A 19,015-nucleotide genomic window follows, 5' to 3' on the forward strand; every position below is an offset into this window, starting at 1 on the left:
GGGGTGCGGCTGCGTGGCTCTGGAACACACAGTCCTCTCCTGCAGTCAAGCAGGCAACACTGTGTGCGCATGTATGAGTGCAGGTGCATTCCCCCCGCCCACACACACACTCCCATGGCGCAGCAGCAGCAGGCAGGGGTGCTGGTGCCTGGCTCTGGCCAGCGCTGCATGTCACAGCGAGGAATGCAGCCCCTGCCGAGCCGTTCATTTCCCTGGTGCTCCCAGCACCTGCAGGGCACAGGAGGAAAGGCCCAAGCACTGGAGCCAGCAGGTTTCCCAGTCCACTCGTGCCTGGTGCTTCCCTCCTGTACCCCATGAGTGTTGGGAGCACCAGAGAAATGAACGGCTCAGCAGGGGCTGCATTCCTCACAGCGCTGGCTGGAGCCAAGAGACAGGCACCAGCACCAAGCAGAGCACCCCCTTGCTGCTGCTGCCCCTGCTGCCTGCCAGGGTCCGCATGCCCCTCCCCCTTCACACTCACACCCTGCCCAGCCGAACTGCCCACTGCTGCCACCCCCCTGGGCAAGGGCTTCCACTGCAGCCAGCCCCAGCCCCATGCTCCATGCTTCTGCCCAGCTGCAGCCCCACCTTCCCTACCTGATGTCTGGAGGGAGCAGGACCGGCGGGAAGCCTACAGCAGCAGCCCCGCCTGTGCTAGTGGTGTGCCACAGGCTGGATGAAAGTGCCTGGTGGGCTGGATCCGGCCTGCGGGCCATATTTTGCCCACCCCTGCTTTACACAGAAGTCTGACAATTCAAGGAGAGGAGGGGAGGGGAAAGGGCTGGAATTTCCTCCATGAATCATAGGGGAAGGAAGGCCACACTACATTTAAGAAATGCTTTTCTGGGCAAGGGAGATGTCTACCACAACATACTAGAATACCAGCAGAAAAACTCTGCTTTGCCCAAAATGCTGGCAAGACTCACCGAAAGAGCAAGATCAGATGAAAGAGGGAAAGGTTCTTCCTCCAGGTGAAGGTAATACAACAGAGCAACTGTGTGCAGACATTCTCCTGTATTCTTTGCCTGCTTGCTGCGCTGTCACCAGAGGGCTGACTTGAGAAGTACAGAGCAACTACACGAAGATGGACTTACGAGGGGTCATGTATAGCAATGGAAAAACGGATGGCCTTAAGAGGCTGAGAGACTGCTTTGAAAGGAGGGGTTACGGTACTGGATGGAGGAGCCTCACATTTCAAAGGAGGGTGGCAGATGGGCTTTGTACATGGGCACAATCCCTATCAACCCAGGGAATTCAGAATAATGTCCTGTCCTCCTCCATCCCTACTGAGGAGTCTTAGAAGGAAACAGACAGTAGTGGTCGAGTCTTCGCAGACTGGTGTCTTTCCAGGGAGGGGGACAGCCTAGGTTGTGACAGCCTCTCTTAGAAATACCACCCAGAAGTTGTTTTTTTATTTTCAGAGACTAGTAATTACATAAATACAAGTTCCCTTTCAGATGATGGTGAGAGAAAGACCATGTATTTATAGAGGTTGAGCCCTGTGGACTGTTTTGCCCTTGCAGATGGTTTTTTAAAGCAGGAGTGTATGCCAGAAAATGGACCCTGCTCCTGGACACTACAGGATGGGGAATTTATTGTTTGTGGCTCTTCTGGGGGCTGGCTGCAAGGTAGAACCTTAAATCCTACCCAGAGTGTCAGAGGGCAGGGCAAGGAAAAAACGTTTTAAAAAGGGAAAACAGGATGCTGAGGTGCTGATCACGTTGTAGCCACATGTTTAATGAGACTCTGCCTCAAGTTCATTGTGCAAGTCAATCTTCTAAAAAGTAGAAATTCCTCGTGAATTATTGTTAACTTTGCCAAGTGTCTGAGGCTCATGCCCCCCTTTTAATAAACAGGAGACATACATGGTCAAGGCTTGCTCAGAGGCGTTGTGGTTCACAGATTATAGTAGTTGGAACCAACCTTTTTGGCAGGCATGCCACAAGTTAGCCTGCACCCTCCTTAAGTGCCACTCTGATCCCCTCCCTCTGCATGATCTACTGCTCTGCTTTTTGGGCCTGCCCCATCGGCCTGTCCCCTGCCCTCCTGCCACATACAAAGGCTGCCCATGCCACTTGTGGCATGCATGTCACAGGTGGGTCACCCCTGCATTACAGGATCCATGGAGGTGTCACACATACATCATAAACAGTGTGAAATGAAAAAGAAAGAGATGCCAGCTAGCCCATTTCTGCTGAATCAACCTACTACTAACTTCTTTCTCTCTCTCCCCCCCCCATACTCCCTGCATCCAATCCACCTCCTCCACCTCCCCAAATTCCTGCCGCCTTAACTATCTTTACAAACTTTGTTAAATGCATTAGATGAAGATAAAAACTCTTTCAGACATGCTTATTCCCCAAATCCCTTCAGATCTGGGTTCTATTATTTTCAGTCCATACCCATTTATAGTAGAATCTGTTCCATAGTACGTATATGAGGAGTTAATGGCAGTGCATGAGCCTCTGTCTCTCTTTATAGCCCAGTCTCTTTAAAATGCAACAGGTCCCTTTTCTTGCAACATTTTCAGTGCAAGATTCATATACTCCATAAATGCTGATGGAAAATATAATGCCCATCATGATTTTATATGCTTTCTACTTCTTCCCCAGAGCACATCCATTTAATCACAGCTCACTGACCTCAACTACCAAGCCAGATGTTTTGTCCATCTGAAAGTGCCACCATCAGCACCATTCTTCACCCTTCATGCCAGCATTTTTGGCATGACAGTATATCAAAGGCCAATATCAAATAGAATATGCCTGTGGCTTCATTCAGTCAGCAGTTACCATTGCCTCCTTGATGGAGTTGATGGAATTTGTATGAACTCCCCCTTTCCAAATTCATTTAGATTCCCTTTGATCATTCTGTACCTGTCCAAGAGCACTCTCCTCATTTCATCCTTAATTACTGGCTTTCTGAAAACAGATGTCGCTTAATCACTGAATACAAATGTCACATTTATGTTACTAGATGCTAGCCTCTTTCTCTGATCCTGTTTTTAATTTAAAGAGCTCCCATTAGCTTTTCCTTCAGGCCATAAACCGCTCTTGCAAGTGAAGAACCAAGAAGTCTCAGGTTCTGAGTTGGATTTCACTTGAATTGCATAGATCTGCTTGCCAAGGAACCTGAGCAAGCTCCTGAGTGAGAAATAGGTCATAGTAATTCACTATTTTAACTTCTGCCTTTATCACAAATGCCTAATAATTCATTTGAGAGAAAGCTCCCTACAGGGAGCTAGATTTTTCCCCAAACTGTCTTGTGCCAATCCATTGTATTGAAACCTAGTGCACATGTTCCAGAAGAAAAGGGCACAGCTGGGGCTGTGCTGCACTTTGAGCTGCTCAGGCCTCTTGTAGGATGTCCCTAGCAGGTGAAGATTAGAGTAGCTACAAGGCTGCTCTGATTTATAGAGAGGGCTCGCAACAGTGCCAGGAGTAAGGAGTGCACCAAGATGACATGTGGCCACACTACTGTTATCTTGCTTGGTCTACAAGTTTCAGTCATATTCAAAACAGTTCATCCGGCATGCTAAGAGGTAAGTGGTGGCAGCAAATTCCATCCCCCTAACATTCACACAGATGCACTGCCTGCACCAACCACATCGTACATTTTCTAATTAAGTTAATGGAGTGGCAGGTTACAGTGATCACTAAAGAAATGGCAGTTTAGGAGATTTGGGTTGACAGACAGTTACTACTGGTATTCAAGTACCTAACCAGCCAATAGGTTGCCTGTACAATAGAGGAACAGAACAATCCTATCCCGTCTGACCCAGGCTTGAAATGCTTTGACAGTTGATACTTAAAAGACTATCCTAACTTTCCCATCAATGTTTTTCTAGACATTGGCTGCAAGGTAGAATTCTAATCATTTTCTATTAATCTTTTATTTCATTTTCACAGAGTTTTGCAACGCAGGGAGCATTCTGCTCAAAAACCCTTGCATAATTCTTTATTTGAATTCTGCCTAGCTTTCACTGTAGTATAAGTTGTCGCTATTGAGAAGGGCTTTCCACACAAACTCTTTACCCAAGAAGGAAGGGATGGAGGTGGCATTGGAGGCAATAATACCATATTTACTTGAATATAAGACAAACCCCTCTCCCCTGCATGAGCATGGGGGTCAGGTGCAGGGAGATCCTTGTCTTACATTTGCATACATGGAAGCTTCATTAAATACATTGTCCGTCAGACTACTGCCAAAAGCAGCATGTGCTCAGTAATGGAAACTAACTATGAAGCTGATTAAATGCAGCCAACACTGTGTATGACTGTAAGATATGTGGCACACATTGGACAAATGTATTGATTTTTTTTGCAAGTTGTATACATACATACATACACACACACACACACCCCCTGCCTCCAACACTCTGCCAAGTGGCCCCTGTGATTCATTTGGCAGATTAAAGCACACTAAAAACCTGTTACACAGTTCATACCACATAGTCACACACCCATCTCCATACCTGTACCCCCACCCACTGCCCTGATGGGAACCTACAACAAGGACAGGCTCATGCAGCCCAACTGAATAAGATATATGGTAGTGCCAATTCCCCCCAGTTATTTTTAAAGTCATGCCGAGCCACTATTTTGACTGCAATTCCACTTCTTCACTCCCACAGCTGAGTTGAGCCTTTCTTTCCTCATTTCCAGTTATTCCTGTTTCTTCACCAACTTTAAATGTCTGGCAACAATCACCAAATGGGGCCCCAAACAGTTCACCCAGAATCCCTCTGTCACCCCCTCTCTCAGCCTGTCACATACGATTAGTGTGGCCCCACCATCCATAAGGTGGAGGTGGACCAGGTTGCCAGGTTCCTCATCTGCATATACATTTTTTGGAGGATCCCAGAATTCCTGGACAAGAACATCCAATTCCAGTCATGAGTGGGATCTAATTAGCATTGTTACTCCTCCCTCCCCACAAAGGATCATCTGGAGTATACACACATACTGAGCAATGCTGGGCTCTGGGGTGACCATGACTTGACACACTGTGGACGGTGCTGTGGCTCAGCCCAATGAACAATGCAATGAATCATGAGCCTTTTGGCTTTGGACTAATATGCATATGGGTGTATCTACATGTACTTGCAAAACCAAGTACTAAATCAGTGTGTAGTAACTGGTGCTACTACACATTAGTGTTGGAACATGAGTTTTTACAGACACTAGCTGTCTGTTAAACTAACATATTAGCTTGGGCTTTGCCTGGCACGCTTCTGTGCGTTAGCGTTTCATGCAGATGTACCTAGTTTGCACTATGCATCAGTAGGTATACAAGCATTGCTTAAAAGTGTGTTTATGGAATACTTGTGCTAAAAGTTGCAGTAGTTTCAAAAAAGGGAAAACATCAATTTTGGATGAACTAAGTCTATGGATATTCATAGTAGTTTGTCTATAAGCAAAATTACCATGGGCATGTTTTTCCAAGTCAGTGTTTTAAAGCAGGGACAAGGGAGTAAGGGAGTGGGGTGGAAAGGGGCTGCAAGGAATAGAATGCAAGGGGGCCACCTGACCCACCCGGGATTTATTTTTCCTGATGAAGCAGTGGGAGGGGGACAAATTCAAGGCAAACTTCCAATAATTAGATTCTATACCTGGACAACTACAACACATTTATAAATTGTCCAGGGTAAGCATCTCTTCCCTCCACTCTGCTTTCAAGAGGCACTAGAGAGTTAGACACTAAAAACATCTGAATGGAGATTTAATATTCCACAAGATCTGGGATGTGGTCATCAACCCACAGCAGAGCAGCTCAAGGTGTCTTTATTGACATTAATGTGATCAGGTAGCCTTCCTTGTAGTAGTTCTCCTTTCACTAGTTTTCAGCTGAAGTCGGGCTTTGGAGGGCACTATCAACTAGTTTGATGTAGGAAACTACTACCACATGGATTTTCAGTGCAGACTGAAATCTGCTTTATTATGGGAAATCCCAGGACTGACTGATGCAGAAGCAATATTAAAATTACTAAGTAGATGAGGCAACAAATGTCTAATTACTAGGGGGAAGGGGGTTGTGTTATATTTGGAATTGTCTTATATTTGAGGAAATACACTAGTAGGCCCAAACCCAGAAAAAACAACAAAAAACAAAACCAGACCCCTGAAACACTTTCCCCAGTTTTGCTCGTATACTATTTGCTGCCAACCGCTAAACCAGAGATGCATTTGACAGCCTCAGCGTTCCCTCCATGTTCTTCCTACTTGCCAGCTACTGGAGTGGATTAAGATGAGCTGAAAGCCAGAAAGCCCTTCGAACCTGAGCCTAATGGAAGTCTTTTCAGAGATTTCAGCAAACTTCAAGGGAATTTTGAATGAGACCCAAAGTGTATGCAGGGTCACTTGGCATGCCCTTTGTGGAGTGGGTAAAAACTGTCCATCAGGAACAATTGTGAATTTGGTAGGAAAAAGAATGATGTTATTTTGAAGGCCAACTAGAATGAAAATATCTTTTAAGCTTCTTATCTGCTTAAAAAAAACCCAACAGTGATATTTTAGCCTTCTGTAGTCGTTAGGGTCAGAGACAGGTCTCACATATCAAGCTGGCATATTTCCCACACATTGACCTAAATTCACTTCTCACAGTGTTGCGAATTCAGTAAAAGCAGCCAGATGTGGTGTCAGGGATAGCAACTTGCAAAAGTTACAGCTCTAACCTGGGAAACACTGTATTCAGGATAAGAATTGGCACTGGGGAGTTGTCTCCCCACCAGCCCTCATGGATTGTTACACATTTTCTCTTTTAGGTCCTTGCCTAAATGAGTATTTAGGGAGACGGTAATAAATAGGGAGCAAGATGTTGAATGACTATCCATAAAAAGGGGATGCATGTGGGACCAAGTCTCCTGAAATGAGGAAATGGTTCAGCTGGGAAACAACTGCATGAGGCTAACACAAGATCCACTCCTAAAGCTCCAATGATTCTCTCAAGATCTCTGCTAATTTTGTGCAGGGGATAATCCCTTCCTCATCCCACATTCAACTCCCTTCATCTTCTGGCTGCTTGGGGATTTAAGGTTTTTTCCTCTACCTTCAAGACTTCATATTATGGCTAATCAACTGAGAAAGGTAGATGTTCAATGAGCCACACTCTCACCTAGAGATGTCTGGAGCACAGCTGTGACTCAGTGTAGACACACTTAGGGTCAGGCTGATGCCTGTGTGGCAGAAGCCACATATCTTTGTGCTCCCTGGTTTAACAACATGGATGCTGCCTTTTAAAAAACTGAAAAGCCAAAAAAACCTAGCTTCCTAGGTCCCTGACAAGTTTCCAAAAGAAACTCTCAGCCATAATGTTCAGCTTTATCCAGATGGAGAGAAATTGGGCATATAGAGCACTTATACATGTGCCAGACATCTGCTCTGACATGTCCAAATTAGCATGCTCCAGCAGTCTCCACATCACATGTATTAAATGTCCCATGCTTCAAAATGGCAGCAAGGGCACTTCAACTAAAGCTTGTTGAATGAGTGTCCGACCTCTTTCACCCCAAAGCATGTGTAAAGATGCCTATAATTTAGTCATGGGGTCCCACACAAATCTATTTACCTTTTACTGTAGTACACACATTTCTTCTCACCCTTGTTTTGTTTTAGAAGAATTAAAGATGAAATACCAACCTGTGAAACAGGGTGCTAGTAACTCGAATGAGTCTGTACTGGATGCTGTGCTAATGCAGACAAATATCTGCACAGATATAAACCCAATGGGGTATGACTTGTTGCAGAACAAAGTTTAGAAGAGTAATGACTGCAAAATTAATTGGAATGGATTCTAAATCCTTTAGTCACTTCAAGTGGTTTTTCTTCTTTTACTAGAGGAGCATATTGCTTGTATTACAGCGGTACTTTAAGAAATGACATTGTTAAGTGACTAATATGCATGCCACCATAGCATGAGAGTATGGCATCAAAGAGCTTACTATCTAATTTTAGACAAGGATAGCAGAAAACAGTATTAGGCTTATTTTAACTGCAGCACAGAGATTAAATCCCTTATATAAGGTCACATGGAGAGACTGCAACAGAGCCAGGAACTAATTTCATTTAGGCCCCAGCCTACTGCCTGAACTATGAGGCCAACCGTCTTTTGTGTGCTTATGTGCTCAATTTTCTTTAAGGACATTAAGAAGGAGAGCATGGAGAAGATATTCTCAAAATCCCAATGCCCAAGTCTTGCTCACAATCCATCCTGATGATCTATGGAAGAGGAGAAAGATTGGAGATGTAGACAGCACTCACCATCCGATTCAGAGGCTGCTCTGAAGATCAAGTAGCTGCTGGGTAGAGGCTGAGTGATTGAACCCACATTCTCTCCTTTAGGCCCCTAGAGTCACAGATAAATAAGGGGAAAAAAAAGGGTCAGGCAAGGAGATGCATGTTACCATTCCACGTATTTTACTTTACAAGGGCAGCGTGTGCTCAAGGAAGGAGGAGGAAAAAGAACATTTTAAGTGGTTTATAGACATGCTCTGGAGTGGGGATGGGGAGCGGTGAGAGGAGGGGTTATAATTAGCGTAGCTCTGAGATCCATGCTAATTAAAAGCACCTACAGCACCACATACATCAGCATCCCCATGCTGAAAAATGGCAGCGGGGCACTTTGAACTAAAGCTAGAATGAGCTTTAGTTCAAAGTGCCCCGCTGCCATTTTTCAGCATGGGGACCCAGAGCGCAGTAATTACCATGCTCCAGCAGACTCGATTAATCGAGACTGCTTCAATGTGCTGTAATTACAGCACACTGGAGCAGCCTCCCTGAAAATGCATAGGAGCCCTTAGAGAGCTTTGATTGCAACCAGAATATTGCTGTTGCATTTCCACAGCAGTAATAAGATGATGAGCCTGTTCCAGCCCAACCTATTCTTTGCCCAGAGACTGGTTTATATCCCCACAATTTTTTGTTTCTGAGGTTACTGAACAAGTATAGAGAAACATGTGCAATTACTGTCTTCTTACAACGCCGGAGGACTTTTCAGCTCAGCGCCTACTCCGAGTTTGTGAGAAAAAACTTTGAGGTCAGCAAAAAAAAAACACAACTCCCTTCCCCCAGTTTTCTACATCAACAGAAAAACAAAACTAAAACATAACAGCAGGTGGCACTCACACCTCATGTGGTGGCTTTCACATTTCCAGGAGACTGGACCCATCTAAGCTGCTGGCTCTTAATTATTTAGTTTGCCGTGCTGATGCTTGGAAATAGCTTTCATTGCATTGCCCCTTTCCCCCGGTTGGCTGCTTCCTCCTCTTTCCATTAGTATTACAGGTTGATAATCTTGAAAGTCAGCAGAAAGGGAGAGACCTAATGCAGGCTAATAACCTAGATCCTTCCTCCACGTGCACCTCACGTACATAGTATTACTCAGTTCAGTACACGGCATTTCAATGGCTGCTTTAGAAAAGGGCCAGAACTGAAGTGAAGAGGAAGTCTTCATTTCCACAAACCCTCCTGAGAACAAACAAACAAAAAGCAACCAACCAAAAAAACAATGCCTGCCCCCCCACAAAGAAAAACCCCCAAACAAACAAACAAAAATCAACCCAACTTCCATGATAGTTTCAAGGCTGAACTAAAAGAAGGCTTCAAAGCTTCACTGTATAACCAATTACTCTGTAGTCTAGCCTTCGCTCTCGCATAACATATTAGTTTTATGTCCTTCCAGGGATACTGATCCTGGGAGATCCAACATGACAAATCACCACGGGGACACAGGGAGGAGTTGCTTAAATAAATAAAATAAATAAACAAATAAATAAAATAAGTGACATAAACTTGCCATCTTCAGTCAAGAGGTGAATAACTATGTCTTACAGATAACCCCACACTGATCTGATCAGGGAAAGATACCAGAAAGTCTATGTGCCAGCTGAATCCATTTCAGTTGAGTGCTGTGCAAGGAAGAGTACCAACAATCTTCGTTGCTGGGGTGGGAGGTACCTAATCCATCCGTGATTCCTTGTCCATTTTAGGGCATCTTGAATCTCAGAGGTACTCAAGAGGAAGCAGTCCCTGCCTTCTGGTGAGCACAGGTGCAAAGAATACTGTCCATCTGCACACAGGTATGAAAGGGGGCTGAATTTTGAGGCTACATTTCCCATCTTGTCTAGGCAACAAGACAAAATCTGGCTCAAGGAAGTGGGGAGGTTTCCTTCCTTTCTTCCCTCTCCAAAGTGACACCCACAATGCTTAGTTCTATCCTGATGCATGAGTACACTATAAAAGTCACATTGCAAAGGAACAGGGAAAAAAAAAAATAGATTTGCTTTGAAAACAAACTAACACGTTAGCTAGCCCTTGTGTGGTAGGAGACACCACTGACTTTGGCAACTCTTTATCCTGGCCTGTATTTGAGCAAGAGCCACTCTCTCTCTGTGGCTACAGCAGGGGCGGGCAAAATGCGGCCCACGCGCTGGATCTGGCCTGTCATGTCATTCTATTTGGCCCACGGGGCCACTAAAAATTTAGAAAATTAATATTTATCTGCCTCAGACTGCCTGTTATACAGCCCTCAATGGCTTGCCAAAACTCAGTAAGTGGCCCTCTGCCCAAAATAATTGCCCGCCCCTGGGCTACATTAAACCTTCATTTACTATAAAGGTTTGTACACAAACCTGTTTTAGCACATGGATATAGGTTTCCTGGTTTGTGCAGGCACCTCTTGATGTCCTGCCTGATGTAATATTTCATGTCAGTCTCCTACTCAATCACACACACACAAAAAACTGGCACAAATTGTTTGCATGAGCCCACCCAGTTTTAATGCAGAAGCAATATTAAAATGACAAAGTAGATGAATTCACCATCTCTGGTTGGTGTTGTGAATGGCTCCTCTGCATGAGTGCCTGGCAGGTGGACTGTAAAGTTACCAGAGATGTTAAGCCCTGCTGGGCAGGACAGGAATAGGAAGAAAAGGAAGATCAGAATGGGTGACATGTCGAATTAGATTCATCAGGCACATATGTTACTCAGAAGAATCGGTCTCTCTGACCTACTTTCTAGTACCAGAGACTTTCAGGCTCTGTAGCAATTCAGTTTATTTTCTTCTTCTGCCAGGGGAGCTAGAAATCCTCATTACTCAAAGCAGGGAGAGCCAGAGTAAACATCTCTCCCCTCCACTCTGCTTTCATGAGGCACTAGAGAGTTAGACACTAAAAACTTTGGTATGGAGATTTAATACTCCATGAGACCTGGGATTTGGTCATTGGCCCACAGTAGAGTAGCTCACAGCGTTTTTATTGATATTAATGTGATCAAGTAGCCTTCCTTGTGGCAGTTCTTCTTTCACTAGTTTTCAGCTGAATCAGGCTTTGGAGGGCAATATCAACTCTATTTGTAGGAAACTACTACCAAATTGATTTTCAGTGCACAGACTGAAATGTGCTTTATTATGGGAAATCACAGGACTGACTACTGCAGAAGCAATATTAAAATGACTAAGTATATGGGACATCAAATGTCTCTTAAAATCTTGTAAGGTATGAAAAAAATTAAAAAAGACCAAATAACTCTGTCAAGCAAACATATTCAAACAGTTGTCCATGACTACACAGGAGGAAGGCTATTTCCCACAGGCCTATACCAAGAGGTAAGAGGGGCCATTTTCTATGACAATAAAATGAGGGGGAAAAAAAAATGAAGTGCCATGTCTGAAAACTCAGCTACTTTTTTTGTTATTTTCCCTACCCTTTGAAGATATCATCTACTTAGATTAGAAGCACTCCAAGACAGTGATAATTTCTACTAAAATATACATGCAAAGCCTAGCACAGCAGGGCCCCAATCCCAGGATGTATACACAGATTATAATAATAAATAATCTGGGAGAATCCTCCCAGGTTTGTTCTATTGGTAAAGAAACATTTTACCCAGAGCCTCAAGTACAGACATCCAAATACTGAGGCCCCGAAGAGTGGAGAGACTGGAGTGCTGTCACTGTGTAGTCAAGGAGGGGCCCTGTGGGCACATCCCAATATGCTCTGCAGGCTCCTTTAGTTTGCCTGGAAACCATAGGTAACACGTAGAGGGGGCAGTGGGGGTGGGGATATGCTCCCCACCCCCAAGAAGCACCAGCAGCACTTCTGGTTTTGCCACCTCTGGGGTCAGACACTGGGAGACCCCCCCAACCAGTCAGTGATTGGCTGCTGGTGCCCCCTCCAGAGTCAGGAGGCACCAGTCCTCATGCTGGAGACATAGGGCAGTAGTGTAATTGGGCAGCCTCAGTTAACTGGCCCAGACTGCCCTCAGTCAGCCTGTGTTTTCCTGTAGCACACTAGCACACTGTGGGGATTGTGAAGGGGACGTGGTCTGCAGAGCAGCAGAGTCCAGTGAGCAGAAATGAAAAAAGTCACCTGTGGTAGGGAAGGGGAGGGGAAATCCTGGAGGATTATACTGTCTTCTGAAAGCCACAGTATGTACAGACATTTGATCTCCCAGGAGAAACTCTCCCCCAAGTGATTTAACCCTGATTGCCCCCAAGTTATTTTTCTCCTGGAACAGCCATTTTTACTCCAGGAAAAAAAGTTTGAATGTCCGTACATTTGTGATTTCTCCTGGGACAGCAGCAACTCTAAGACAAATTGAATATCTGTATGAGACCTCATTTTCTGTCTCAGATAATATAACTAAAAGTAAAGTGAAGTCTGTGTGTCACTCATATTGACATGTGTTCTTAACCACAGATATGTCTGTGGTTATAAAGAAAAAAAAAAAAAACAGATTTGTGTTGCCACTCCAGGTAGGGAATGAGACCTCCTATTACTGAAAGACTAAAAAAAAAAAATTGAGATGTGTTGATGTATGCAGGGAAGTAAGCCATTTAGAAGTTTCTAATTTTGCTTGTCTTGGGGAAAAAAAAAGGCAGCTCATTAACAACATAACAGAAATCATGGGTTGGCAAACTATGGCCCATACCTTTCCAATGGAAGAAAAGAAAATGAGCAAAAATATTTTAACTGGATATTAGGAAAGCATTCCTAATGATGTTGTCAAGAGAAATGGTAGAAGTTCTGTCACTTGCTTTAAAGGAAAAAAAAAAAAACTACAAAGAAGAAAAGACCCTTTATTTTACACTTTTTCGATTTCAAATTTTACTGGTACCCACCCAGAGTTCTCTGCTGGATACATACTAAAGTAAACTGAAGTCAACAACAAAAATCTCTAAGATGCAAGAAAACTCAGGTGAAAAACTGAAAAGATTCTCATATACCTGAAAGCCACCAGTCCACATTGTGAAACACGTGGGTAGGTATCCAAAAAACTCAGAATTATTACTGTTCTAGCACTGCCTGGTACCTTGAAAAATTTTTGCAGAAAGAGCATAAGTATTACATGGAACAGAGCCAAATCTTCCTTCCCAGGTTAGAGATGGCCCTCTGTTTATGCTACTGGGAGTGGACTTGAGGTTCAATAGAGGTCTACCTAGCACCTTTCAAAGACAAAAAAAAAAATTGCCCAATTTATTGTTGCTGCTTCCCAACAACAATCATGTAGCAGATGAAAACAAGCACTTTAGAGAAGCCTGTGGAGCTGTTACACAGTCTCCCCTAACCATCAGCAAAGGACTCTAAGTAGCCCTGTGGAAACCAGTCACTTTTACAGGAAAAAAGTTAATAGAAGTCACTTGGTACACTTAAAGTATGATTTACACTAATATTTAGCAATTAAACACACTAATGTTATTAAGGATATTAAAAGCAGTGGTGTTTCTCTCTGCCTCTATGGGCAATTACTTGACATGCACCTCAGAGCCGGATTCTGTTTTTAACTCAAGTTAAAAGGCTCCCCATCAAATGGAGTTGGCTAATATTACTATAAATCCTGGCATAGACATGATACTTGACAAGCATTTATGCGAGGGTTTATGGCAGAGTCTTAAGTTAGGCCCAAACATTTGTGGTTTTTGACCAAATGTTTGTGAACAGGGGCAGGAGGCTGGACTTGATGATCTTCCGAGGTCTCTTCCAGCCCAAATGTCTATGAAATCTGTGAAGAAAACCCAACCAGCTGACACTAGTTGAAGCAAGGCCACAAAAACCTCTAATATAGATATACCATGGATTGGTTTTATTTTAATGGCAGTTGATATTCTCAGCCATATTTTGGATTCTTATATTACAGCCAGTAACTTTGTTCCAACATAGGTTAATCTCTACTTCATGAAACATGGGCTTTTGCACCATTAAACTAAAAGGGATTTAGATCTGCAAGTCTGGCATTGGTTGCCTTAAAAGCAGACAGTGAAAAGACATACAAATGAAATTGTATTTTTCGCAGCTTCAGCATTAAACTGCTGTCAGAGTGTAGACAGCTCCTTTGACATAGAACAGCTCACTGGACAAATTCTTCCTCATGTGCTTTTGGTATTCACTTTATGGCCGAAAGTGTTCTCTCTCAAAACCATCCAACTGAAATTTCAGGAGGCTTCTCAACAGGTGGTTCAATAGCAACTTCCCCAACATTCAGTTGAAGCAATTCAGTAGTATTTAACCTTAAAACTAAGATGTCTTAAGATTTTCTGTAGTCCACAAAACTTTTCAGGAAAATCCCTTTATGCCATCACTCTATGTACAATTGCATACCCACAACATTTTCTTTTCTTTCTGGCTAAATAGCACTGAAGGAAAAAAAAGATGCTTCCAATTCCTAACCTTCATTCCTTTATTATCACTTTTCCTGACTCTGCTTTTTAGAATTCAGTTGATTTGTTAAAAGTCAAAATGAATTACAGCGATAGACAGAGCATACTTAACAGCTTTCTTGGGTGCATGCTCTGAATCAGAGAAACAACCAGAATTTTGAGGGCTGAAAACCCCCCCAAAGTGGCAGCAAACCTTTGGGACAACACAGTCAAAGCCCATCAGGACACAGACTGCAGCTAAGTTAAAAACTCTGTAAGGAAAGAGTACTTGTTCCCTCAATTATTTGAAAGAAACACCCATTTATTTTTGAAGACCATTTAAATGTTGCCCTCTACCTATTCTGGATTCCCAAAGTTTAAGAGATTTATTCTGATGAGTTCCCACTGACTTCACTACTATTACTCATGACATACAGTGCTGCTCACTGCAAATAAGACTACCTTGTCTTCTATTTTAACCAGACCCTTTGGTACAAGAGTCTCTCACAAAGCCATCCACCCTAGACTCAAATTTCAGGAGACTCCACAACAGGTGGGTCAATATCAACTTCCGTAACATCCAATGAAGCATCATCCTAAGCCGGGGTGGGCAAAATGCGACCCGGGGGCCAGATGCCGCCTGCCAGGCCATTCTATCTGGCTTGCGGGGTCCCTAAAAATTTAGGAAATTAATATTAATCTGCCCTGGGCTACCTGTCATGCAGCCCTCAATGGCTTGCTGAAACTCAGCAAGCGGCCCTCTGCCCAAAATAATTGCCCGTCCCTGTCCTAAGTGTATGAATCCTTCCAAGCTGCTCTGTTATGTTGGCCTCTTTGCAGCAGGATGGCAATCAGCAGTGCTTTGTTTGTACTAGTATACATTTTCTGTGAAATATTATCTTGCAATAACTCTGCACAGTTGCTATTTTTAATGGTGGAACACAGTTCAAGACTAATTAAGTGCTGTTCCTTCAGGCATCAAACAGATGTTACTCAAAGTTTGACAGGAGCTGGTAGGATCTTCCTCATTAATTGCAGCTAAGGTCAGATGAGCTTTTTTGGGTCTTTCCTTGGGGAAAAAAGACCCCAGAAGATAAGTGCCATAAATTATTTAAAAATAAATAGGTTTCAAAATCAGTTTCTTTCAGGAGGGTGAAAATACTAGTTATTTGCATTACGACAGCACCTACAGCCATCAGCCAAGATTCTGACTCTGGTCAGAGTGTCGCCCAGCATCCACAAGCTTAAAAATTAAATACAAAAACTTTGTAAGGCAGGAGAAAGGAATTACTAACTTCATTTGCTAGACAGGGAATGGAAACAGAAAGGAATGAAGTACCTAGCCAAGAGGTAACAACAAGTATTTTGTAGAAGAGTCAGGGTTCAAAAATTCAAATCTAGTTCAAATGGCACATGACTTTCAGCACTGAAGGGTAGTGTTTGAGAAGTGACCAAATCATTCGATCTACCTCACTTTGCCACTGCAGAATTGGCCTTTGCGCTACGCTGTTTAGGCTTTGTTAAGGCTACTTCAAGAAGTGCTAGTTGATGGGTCAAGCCCTCCTTGTCTATTAGGAACTTCTGCCTTAGTCATCTACATCTCACCCCCAAGGGCCTTTTGCTAGTGTCTACATGCTGGTTTCCCTCTCTTGAATTGCAGCTGTGTAGTTATCCACCAAGCGGTTCAACCTTATACAAATCAACCCCAATGACCAACTCCACATTCTTTGGTCTGGTATTAAAACAAAAAAAGGTTAAAACAAAGCCAAAGGCTCCCTTAAACTTGTTTATTATGAAATGACAGTGGCACTTGCAGACTCCTGGCATCCTGCATCTTTCCCACAGCACAGGCCTCCCTGTGTTAGAAGATGTAGAGGGGAAATATTTCAGCTTAGCTTAGTGGTTACCTTCACAGCCCAGATGGACTGATCCAAAGGGTGGAAGAGTTTAAAACAGAAGCCGTCCTTTTTGGAGGGTCTTTCGATCAGCTCACAGGAATGGAGCAGGATGGTGCCTACCCACTGCCCAGTCTTTGGTGTTTTGTAAATCAATAGCACGCCTGGTTTCAGAACACACCACAGCTTGGTCCAGCTTTTCAGAGTCCCACGGATCTGCAGGGAAAGCAAGCAAACAGTTTGATTGTTGATCCTTAAATCAAGTATTCAAATGTTTTCAAAACACATGCTTCACTCCAAGCCAAATTCTAACAACTTCATTCATGCCAACATGCCCAGTACTCCATGGTTTAATTGCTTTAGAAATACTGATGGAGAAAAACTACTATTCCACATGAGCCAGTATATCAGTCTAGCCCCTGGCATTTAACTGATTTGATTTGACCTGTACAAGACATAAATGCTACTTGTTGCTGAGCTGAAAGGTTTCGATGCTTCAAACTCTTGAAGTTTTTTGTCCACAAAATCAATATTAAGAAAGCTTAAAAACTTAAAGTGGCATACAAATACATTGTTGTTAGCTTTGGTTTTCTACTACACCATGCTCTCCCCCCATTACTGACAGTAATCAATCTTTATACTTGTTATAACCCTACATCCTATTTTTTTTCCTGAAATCAATGGCTTTTTCCTCGCCAAAAATATTAAAATCAGAAATCTTGGCTTCTTAAGTATTTGAAAATGGGCAGGTATTACAGAAAGGACAGCCAATCCTAAATGTGCATCAGGAATGCACATACAAATTGAGATACCTAATAAATCATACCCATACAAAAATGGGAAGTAAACTTCCCCTATCTAAATGTTTGTCCTGCTAGGTGTAAGTTTCAGGAACCAATGATAAATTGCCACATCTTTGCACAACCATAAGTTACAGCTGTCAACTGGTCCAATCAATTTTGTTCCGTTCTGTGTCAATTTACAATCCAACCTGCTGCACCTCCAAATGCCAAAAAAATAGCTTGCATCTTCCTGCTTTCAAACAATCACTTCCCCAATATAATCCCTTCTCTCTTAGCTAAAATATAAAACACATCTACAGGAAGAAACAGCATCTCCTTGCCAGGAAGAAGAAAGAATGAAGATATACGGTCAGTTTTTTCCAAGGCAATAGCTCAGACCTGGCTCCTTGTTCATTCTCCTAACCTTCATACCACAGCCTACAAGGCAATTTAGATCATTAGTCCCTTGAAGTGCTAATTAAGTTGGGATTTTCCATTCCCTACAACTTTCTTCTTGCAGCAGATATTCAAAAGATGACCTTTATCCATTCCTGAGTACAAATCCTGAAGCATTTTTTCTCTTATTCCTACAGGTTTACAAACAGTACTTTGCATTAAATACCTTCAGCCAATCTGCCATGATCACAACACTGGGATCCTTCAAAGCACTGAAGAGCTGTTTGGTGGCTCTTTTCTTTTCCTGTCTGTAGTTCTTCTTCTGTACCTGTTTCAGAATAGAGGGGAAAAAACAGCTGCTGTAAAACATGTTCTTTTTCTGTGTTACACTTGGAGAGGAAAGACCATTTCTACTATACATCTGAGGCAGCTATGCACCAATTGCCTCAAACCAGGCATTGTACAGTTTCCCCGGAAATGAAAGGTGCATGCTTTGGTGACTAAATTGTGGCTGGTCCTTTACAAGCAGCTGAGATAAATGTAAATATGAACTTCAGTGGAGTTTCAGCAGAAAAAGTACTTTATCTTGTTTGGGTTGGTTCTACTAATTAAGCATTACCAAGGGTGTGTACCACTATTACCCTGAGAAGTTCGACAAGCTAAATCAGGTTAAAAATGGCCACCCAATCTAATGCAGTGATTAGATAGGTACTGGGAGCCTGATCCAAGGTAAGTCAGAGCAGGTGAAGGGGAGGGCAGAACTGAGAGGCTAGTGGGTCCACAGGGTAGTTTAGGGGGAATTGAGAGACTAGCGGGATCTGCCGGGGGGTGGGGGAGGATTGGTGGGGTCCAGGTCAGTGTTGCAGGACTGGAAAGGCTCTCTCATTTTGTCAGGTCAACACCCCCCCCCCAAAGGCCCCCTTACACTCCAATCCAGCCAAACCACACCCAGTCCACTCTTGATAGAGCTGGGCTATTCTCAGTAGTGGCAGATAACAGAACAAGGAGCAACCATCTCAAGTTGCAGCAAGGGAAGTTTAGGTTATGTATTAGGAAGAATTTTTTCACTAGGAGGGTTTTACCCAGAGAGGTGGTGGAAGCTCCGTCCTTCGGGGTTTTCAAAACCTGGCTAGACAAACCTTTGGCTGGGATGATTTAGTTGAAGCTGGTCCCGCTTTGAGCAGGGGGTTGGACTAGATGACTTCCTGAGGTCCCTTCTAGCCCTGACTTTCTATGATTCAATCCCTCAAACTGCTCCCAGTGCCAGTTTTACTCGTGTTCACCACTGCTGGGAGAAAGATCGAAATGTCA

General features: G+C 43.3%; 1 protein-coding gene across 2 annotated transcripts in view; it reads right to left on the reverse strand.

The window, feature by feature from the left end:
- Positions 1 to 19,015, reverse strand: part of OSBPL5 (oxysterol binding protein like 5) — a 217,700-nt gene that overhangs the window by 46,443 nt on the left and 152,242 nt on the right. For both annotated transcript variants that reach the window (XM_019551926.1, XM_019551927.1), the window contains 3 exons: positions 17,931 to 18,032; positions 16,539 to 16,742; positions 8,259 to 8,343 (listed from right to left, as the gene is read on the reverse strand). In XM_019551926.1, the coding sequence (XP_019407471.1) occupies positions 8,259 to 8,343; positions 16,539 to 16,742; positions 17,931 to 18,032 (391 nt within the window). The remainder of the gene's footprint in view (positions 1 to 8,258; positions 8,344 to 16,538; positions 16,743 to 17,930; positions 18,033 to 19,015) is intronic.

This window comes from Crocodylus porosus, unplaced genomic scaffold, assembly GCF_001723895.1.
Source record: "Crocodylus porosus isolate Cpor-Errol unplaced genomic scaffold, CroPor_comp1, whole genome shotgun sequence".
In the NCBI taxonomy this organism is placed as follows: Eukaryota; Metazoa; Chordata; order Crocodylia; family Crocodylidae; genus Crocodylus; species Crocodylus porosus.